At 29.4% G+C, this 8895-nt stretch overlaps 1 protein-coding gene across 2 annotated transcripts; it reads right to left on the minus strand.

The window, feature by feature from the left end:
• Nucleotides 1-866: 866 nt before the first annotated feature.
• Nucleotides 867-8559, minus strand: LOC143228211 (serine/threonine-protein kinase PAK 2-like). Of its 2 annotated transcripts, none has more exons than XM_076459516.1 (7): nt 8526-8559; nt 8175-8361; nt 7173-7265; nt 6172-6271; nt 4516-4712; nt 3485-3622; nt 867-1211 (listed from the first exon to the last, which is right to left on the minus strand). In XM_076459516.1, the coding sequence occupies exons 3-7, from the start codon at nt 7257-7259 to the stop codon at nt 1140-1142; spliced, it is 594 nt and encodes a 197-aa protein (XP_076315631.1). In that variant the 5' UTR covers nt 7260-7265; nt 8175-8361; nt 8526-8559; the 3' UTR covers nt 867-1139. The 2 variants fall into 2 exon arrangements, with proteins under 2 accessions (XP_076315631.1, XP_076315630.1); XM_076459515.1 differs by lacking the exon at nt 8526-8559 and adding an exon at nt 8444-8503.
• Nucleotides 8560-8895: the final 336 nt, after the last annotated feature.

The following is an 8895-nucleotide window of genomic DNA, read 5'->3' on the forward strand; positions in this document are numbered from 1 at the left end:
CTGACCGCCAAGCCTCTCAGTATGTCGCTGATCATCTGGCGTGCCAAGACTCAGTATGTCGCTGATCACCTGGCGTGCAAGACTCTCAGTATGTCGCTGATCACCTGGCCGTGCCAAGACTCTCAGTATGTCGCTGATCACCTGGCCGTGCCAAGACTCTCAATATGTCGCTGATCACCTGGCCGTGCCAAGACTCTCAGTGTGTCGCTGATCACCTGGCCGTGCCAAGACTCTCAGTATATCGCTGATCACCTGGCCGTGCCAAGACTCTCAGTATATAGCTGATCACCTGGCCGTGCCAAGACTCTCAGTATATCGCTGATCACCTGGTCGTGCCAAGACTCTCAGTGTATCGCTGATCACCCGGCCGTGCCAAGACTCTCAGTGTATCGCTGATCACCTGATCATGCCAAGACTCTCAGTGTATCGCTGATCACCCGGCCGTGCCAAGACTCTCATTGTATCGCTGATCACCTGGCTCTGCCAAGACTCTCAGTATATCACTGATCACCTGGCCGTGCCAAGACTCTCAGTATACCACTGATCACCTGGCCATGTCAAGACTCTCAGTATATCACTATAACACTTAGATTTGACAAAAGAATTAAAATAAATGAGGATGCATGTTTGTCTCACATCAGTGATCTTCCATTTTCTTCAGTTTGTTTGCATTTTTGTTAACAAACATAATAATAAAAAAATGTTCATTGTGGTAAACGAAATAATAATTTGATCTAAATAAGAGTTTAGTTTCCTTCCAATTTGTAAAAATATCCTTATACAATAGAAAAAATGGATATTATTTAAACAGCTATAAAGATGAATTTATTAGCAAAATAAAAAAAAAAACTATTTGTACCCTTGCACTTAATAGATGTCACAAATCTTCAGAAAAACAGAAAATATTTATTAAAGCAGTTTCACTTTGTTACTGATATAACATTTTAACAAAACATTAAATGTTTATTTCCTTTTGTGAGTTTATTGAATACCCAATACATTATTACTCTTGGGGAAAACTGACAAACACAATCTGTTAATTTTCTGGTTCTAGAGCGATGCTGGCTGTCATAAACAACTTCATGTAACACATTTCAACATATTTGGGGATATTTCATTTTTACTGTATTAATAACATTTTACTGCATCTCTGGTTGACATTCTAAAAGATTGTAAAGATTACACCCATCTGCCAGTTCAATGAAAGGATGCTGTGTGAAAAAAATAATAAAAAACATCTGTTTAATAAAAGTAATTATTCTACATCATACACATTATGTTAAATTAGTCTCTGTAAACAGTACTGTGTAAAAATGTTAGGACAAAGGAATACTCTGTCATTCTTTCCATTTTATGAGTTCAAGTTTGAAATATTTCATTCAAACTGTGTGTTGTATGTCAGGTAGAAGAAAGGTGAAAGATACTTATCTCACCATGCAGCACCTACTATGAAGCATGAGAGAGACAGTGTGATAGTATGGGAGGGGGGCGTTTATGATGAGATAATAGGAGACATTTCAAAATACACTGAACAATAGACCAGCTCAAGTATTGATCCATCATAGAGCATCCAGTGGTTTACATATTATTGGTAACTGATTCTAGTACCAAGAAGATAATAACCTCAAAACCTCATCCAACCCATACAGAAATTACTTAGTTAAGAAACAAGCTGCTAGAGTCATTCAAATAACACAGTTACCCACACAGAGCCCCTGTCTCAACCTAACTGAACAGATCTGGGATATGACATATTAAAAACTTTACAAATCAAAAGTTATTTCCAAAGAAACTTTATGGCAGTGTATGAAAGCCACATGGAACACAATCCTATTGGATACTTTGATTAAATATCTTGTAACAATACCTAAAAGACTGTCTGCAGTTATTAAAGCAAAAAATTTAATATTTTTAAAGAGTATGGCATTCCAAAGACATGCTGACAACTGAAGATTAAGTAATTCCACGTATTAAACTACAACCCTCTAACAATATGGTTTTATAAACAAGGTCAAATCAAGTGTTCTGTAAATTATACTCTTCTAGAAGAATATATAACAATTGAAATTTAACAATCCTCTGTAATAAGATATCTTAAAGTTTACAATTTGTACTGATAAAAATGTTATATATACTTTACCATAAAAGCATAAGAAACAGAAAATTACAAAAAGATAAAAACAGAAAACTCATTACTCATGACCAGTCCTACATGAGTCTGTCTATAACTTCAAGAATTACCAGCTTTTTGTAATATAAAAAACTATATAATAAAACTTGAAGAACCCACAGCAGGTATCAAAATCACATAAACAACAAAAACAAAAATTAGAAGATACATGTAATTGTTTCTCAAACCATTAATGAAATGTAATTCTCCATTAATTATGAGAAAAATTAAACTTTTTCATCACCAGGTTCAAAATATTTGTTTTCCATTAAAGTTAACAACACTAGTAATGATATCATCTACCTTTATAATGTATATGTTTTTGTTTGTAGATTTGTTTATTTTTCTCAAACATCTAAGAAAATATTCAAAACCATGGTATGATGTTGTATATTTATCATACTGTAATTTGTATAGATTTGTCAATGGTTTTCTTTATCAAGATTTACATAACCTTCTGGCATGACTCTTATTAGACTTTTGTCAATGCATGACACTGCAGGTATGTCATTTCTTTCTCTTTCTGAACTTGGAAGACTTCATCATATAACATGATGAACTAATTAGTAAACTTCTAGAATAACTTCCTCCTCAAGAGTTACATGGTACATTTCATTCCTAGCACCACTAACTGACAAATGGTTTTGATACAGTAGACCTGAAATCCCTCACAATATACTTATTTTATAATTATTAGATATTTGAGATTATGAAACCACACACTGTTATAATGGCTAATGCAAAAAATTTGTGGGAATACAACAAACAGACAAGTAACTCTTACTCGGGGAAAACAAATTGTACTTTATTAAATATATAATATAATGATTATTAATATTCTTATAGAATGGAACAGTTGTTTTCTATAACTAGTTTACAATGTACACTATCCTTATATATGAATAAGGACAAGGGTAAATACAAACAATGTCACAATTTGTTGTCATTAAATATAAATAGAGAACTAGCTTTTAGATAAACCATACAAAATATTGTAAAAATCAGGTGTGTTTTTAATGAATAATAAACGCATTAAAATTCAAAGTATCTGAATGTAAGATTCAACAACATTTTGAGTTTTATAATCTTAAAAATTATATCACAGGAACATTGCTATGAAGTACAACCACTTTTACCAGTTAGAGATAAACTGAAGTGAAGGTGAATGGATGGATTTAACTATAATAAGTTTTACAAAGTAAAAATATTCACCTTAAAGTTGATTAGTTTAACAGCAGTAAAACTTGATATTGTGTGGAATTATGGAGATTACAAAACAAACAAATATGAAACTATGAGTAATTTATACCATACCTTTAAGAGTTCAGAGGCAGTGTATCTTTTAGTTACATCCACTTCTAAACATTTATTCAAAAAATCTTGAAACACGGGGGATAGGTTATGTTTATTTTCAATTTCTGGCTTCCCATTTGTTAGTATTAAGTTATATATCTGAAAAGTATATATGATATATAAAATATATAAGTATACATAATGAAAAATTACAGCCAATACTGTTAGTTACACTAGTATTATAGAGATATAATATACCTTACTTATAAAACACAAAAATACTATCTGCTTCATGGACTCTTACAGAATCCTCATTACTTGACAACCATGACATCACCATGTACAACTTTTTGGATAATTCCTCCCTAATAATATCTAAATAGCTCCCAAAGTACATCACCATGGGTGAATTACCTAAACTGTTACTGTTTTATTATAGTGGCTTCAGAAGATGATAGTGATACTATGGCCAAAAACACTAAAAGTTAACAAGTTACAAAACAATAATATGTACATTCAATAATTACATGTTTGTTACTGTAAACAATCTTGTCAAATGTTCATGGTTGTTATATTCATTATATTCAATACATCTATATGTATGAATAATGTGCAAAGCCATCTTTTTGTCCTTATTACATCTATTCCCTGTAGTTGGTGAAAGACACTGTACAAAACATACAGTTGTGTTTTATACTACAAAAGTGTAGCTTTTAAGAATGTGGGTATTGTGAAACAATGGTAATTTTTGTGATTAACATTATTAGAGAAACATTTATGTTGAACAAAAGCAAACCATTAATCCACCCAAGTCATTAAGACCTAGAAAATGTTCATGAAAGACTATAATTTCATTCATTGAAAGACTCTTAAATTTACTGAAACAAACTTTAATATTTCATTATAAATTTTCCATCTAAATTCAGTTCTTTATAACTTTAAAACATAAACAATGTAAAAAGAAGAAAAATAGGAGACATCCATATTAGGAGAAAATTGAAATTCAATCTACTCTTACTCCTTGGCTGTAAGCACTGGTTACCAACACTTACCATGTCAGAATTTTCATCATAATAAGGAGGTTGACCATCAATCATTTCAATGACTGTAATGCCCAGTGACCAGATGTCAACCTCCGGTCCATACATTTTCCCTATTATTATTTCTGGAGCCATCCATTGACGAGTGCCAACCACTGACGTTCGTTTATTTTGTTTAGGGGATATTTTGGCACATAATCCAAAATCAGCTGTGTGATGGAGAAAACAAAAATAAAGTTTTCATGTGAGAACAAATGACAACAGAAATAATAGAGCTTCTAATTTACAAAATCAACTTAAGGTGAGCTACAAAATCTAATCAGCCTTACTTAAGGTGTAAAATACAAAATCAACTTAAGGTGTATTAATAATTGTTACAGTTTTGTTGTCAGTTCATCAGGCTGAACTGAGCTGAGAAAAGTTCAAGATTTCTAAAACAAGTTAACCTTATCAAGCCAGGTATAATATATCATTTTTTATGAGGGCACATGACAACATTAACTTCTCATTATTTTTGTTTAATCTTAAATGTTAGACTTATAACAAAATAAAATTATATTGCCATTTGTTTCAGATAAATTAATTAAAAAATATTCAATTGGTTAACTATAATTTCAATTTATTCTGGTCCTATTGATAATATTGATTGTAAAATAGAAATATTTAAACATTCAAATATACAAATAAAACTTGTCAACATACAAATCTGCTTAGTTCCAGAACAAATAGTTTGTAATAAAATATTTATTTTAGAAATTACTAGTGTTAAAAAATTTAAAATATAATTAAATAACAAAATCATGAGTTAACCATGGAAAATTAACAAAATATTTAAAACCAACTGGCTTAAAACTGGTTATAAAAACAAGTGTTGGTGTTGTTTTTACATTGTTCTTAGTTTCTCCATTGTGACTTAGAAATGTGCGAGAAACAGTATTTCAAATCTATCTTTTGTATCCTACAAATCAGAGCCAAACAAGCTTTTCATTCAATATTAGAACTCATCAGTTTGGTTAGATGGTGAGACACAAAAGTTTCTATGAAACACTATTTATACATGTGGTATAAAACATTAAATATTTCAATATGAGTGGTGTAAATACTGAAATATTGTAGAAGTTAAAAGTTATTATAAAACAAGTTAACTGTGGATGTATTTCATTTTTTATATTCCTCTTAACTTGTCTATTGTGGTTCAAAATTACAGGTGCATAAAAGATAAAACAAAATGGTTTTCTTACATACCTGTAATTTTTCAATCACAACAGACAAATTAAGATAAATATAGAAAAATAAACACATCTGTAGTTGATTTGTTTTATAATAATGAAAACTTTAAATATTATATTTCAGACAGACAGGTTTTAAAAAACAATGTTTTATTTTTTGTTTGCTATTTGTATATTACTGGCTTATAGTACTTTGAGACAAATGTTACTTTCCATTAATATATATAATTTATAATTAGGTCTTTACATAAGACTGCTTTTTGAAAAATAAACTATCAGATTAATATTAGTTTCCTACTGGCAAATAGTAACTCAAACTCTTGTTTTAATGAAAATAATGTGTTGTCAGAAGGTCAAGTAATCTATGATAAAAAGTGTTAGAAACAAGCTAAAGTACTTAGAACATGTTCACAAAGTCATTATATGTCTAAAAACTGACCTAGTTTTATACTGTAGTCCTTTCCAAGTAATATGTTACTACTTTTAATGTCTCTGTGAATTACATTATTGGTATGCAGAAACTCTATTCCTTTGAGAACCTAAATGAAATATGAAAATATTTTAAATATATTAAGATATATTAGTATGAGTTTAGTGTGTTTGTCGTATTCAATACTTTATATGTAATGATATTTGGATACAACAATACAAACATGAAGTACAACAAAAAAAAATATTAAAGTTTGTTTATATTAATAACTACCAGAAGTACCTGGCTCTGATCATGTTATTAGGTTAATTTATTACTTGTTTTATTATCTGCTGTCAAGAGTAAAGTGTGGGATTTACAGGTTGAGACCAACAATTTTGGTAACTTTAAACCTAATTCATTTTTGAATTAAGGTGTTTTATATATTTCATTTATACTTTCAGTACATGGACTAACAACAGTATTACACTATACTTTTGTTACTAAGCAACATGACATAAAATGAGTGGTTGTAAAGCATTATTATCAAGACACATTGTTTATCCTATATATGTTTTTGTATAAATGAAAGTACTCAACTATGTTCAGATTATTAGGTTGATATATTATATTGTGACAGAGGCAGACTAGCCAATGTGCCATTGTACTTTGGCCTCCTCAAATAAAGTGCAAAGGTCATATATAACTCTGTGCTGGTGGGATGGTATAGGTCCTAACCAGTAATGAAACAGCACAGCCCCTAAACAGGGCCAAGTCCACCGCTGCTACATGTCTATGTTATTGTGAGTGTTTTGAATCTATTTTAACATAAAGGTATAGCCTATATATGTTTCTTGCTAAGCAACATGACATAATAGTCATTGTCCTTTCTCAGGAAATGAATGTTTATGGAAGTAAGTATCCTATGTTTTGAAATGGAACTACAATAATTATTGAAAACATAAATTACAATCATCATATCTCTGCTATAATGAAACCTATACTAAATACAAATAATCAATATAACATACTTCTTTACAAACCACTGATATTTCATTTTCACAGAGACAAGTTTTGTTGACAATGTCAGTCAAACAGCCACCTTCCATATATTCCATTATTACCTAAACAAACAAAATTTAATATTACACATACATTTTAGTATTTACTAAAATTATACATAATAATGAGACAGTAATCATATATCAAATAAAATAGAAAAGTTTTAAACAATTATTCATGAGGTAGAACTAAAGTAACAACAGTTCTTAACCATTCTTTAATATTTAGATTTTAGAAAGACGTGTGGTTCATAGAAAAAAATTACAAATTCAATTTCAAGAGTGTTAATAAAGAGAGACCACTTTTCAACATCTTTCTTAGTTTTATCTATTTCTAATTTTTATATTTTACCACAAAAGATTTTTTATATTTTGTTAAATGTACATTGCTTTATATATTAGTTACTAATGATGTTATCTTATATCCAACATTTATAAACAAAACAATTCAGATTGTATTTGATGTAAGAAACTTCAAAGTTAATATTTATTGTATTTCACACAAAGTTTACAGTTTTGCAAATAATGCTACATTTAATACAATAATTTCTACAACCACACATAAACTATGTGAACCAAACATACATAGAAAATGGATAAATCAACGTAATAAATTACAGAGTGCTACCGATATATATTGTGTTGATGAGAGATAGTATACTACTAGGAACACTGGAAGGAAGTATAAGTTATTTCAAAATCATATATATGGAATCAGTTAAAAATTATTGTCTGAAACAAATATGGCTCCAATCTACAGTCTCTTACAAGAGATCTTTCAAGTATTATTTATAACCAGAATTTAAAAAAAATTCATACCTAGAAGAGTAATATGTAAAAAATATTCTTAAATATGAAGAATTGCTTGAAATAAACTCATTTAACTAAATAAAGACAGAACCTTAACCTACTCTCTACAAGAGGTAATATTAAAATAAAAGAGAACTAATATGTAACACTAACAACACTTACCCAGAGCTCATCACCAACAAGATAACTATCAAAGTACTTCACTATATTAGGATGTTTCGTTTCTTGAAGTACTGATAATTCTCTGATTAGAAGTTCTTTTTTCACTTGTTGGTTTAAATTTATCTGTTTAACAGCAACTTTCACACCAGTCACTTTATCAATGGCTGTATAAATAGTTCCTGAAGCACTGAAACGGTAGAACAAAATATCATTAGTAATGTGCTAGTACATGAACATATTACACCATGCTACTAATAAAATTATTGTACCTTTTAAAATAATAATAGATTATCAGATGTTTCTAATCTTATATTTCTATAAGGTTAAAACTGTATGCTTAGTTTATCTTACTGTAATTACAAAATTATCGACAATTTAATGTTTGCTATTATATGAACGTGATTCTAATATACTGATAAAAAAATAAATGATTTAATGCATAACAATATTAATTGCACTACAGATTATTTGGATAATTAAACCTTGTATGTGATCATGTGTACTTTAAACATTGTCATAGCAATAATGTCGTTCTATACTGTTATTTTATTTTTAATAATTTGTCTACCTTCCTTTTTTAAATGATAATGTATAATTATTTGGTTTCAATTTTTCAAAACTTTCTGAAGTGTTAAACTATTTTTGCTGTGAATAAAATAGTTATAGTTACATAACTTCTCCTTTCACACAAACAACTATTTTCACATTCAGTGCTGCCCTC

Source organism: Tachypleus tridentatus, chromosome 10 (assembly GCF_004210375.1).
Source record: "Tachypleus tridentatus isolate NWPU-2018 chromosome 10, ASM421037v1, whole genome shotgun sequence".
Lineage (NCBI taxonomy): Eukaryota > Metazoa > Arthropoda > Merostomata > Xiphosura > Limulidae > Tachypleus > Tachypleus tridentatus.

Coding starts and splice junctions, on each gene's coding strand:
- LOC143228211 (XM_076459516.1), bottom strand. CDS start 7,259: ATGGAATATATGGAAGGTGGCTGTTTGACTGACATTGTCAACAAAACT. Junction 4,713..6,171: donor GGACTACAGTATAAAACTAG/GTCAGTTTTTAG, acceptor TCCATCACACAG/CTGATTTTGGATTATGTGCC. Junction 3,623..4,515: donor ATGATGAAAATTCTGACATG/GTAAGTGTTGGT, acceptor TATACTTTTCAG/ATATATAACTTAATACTAAC.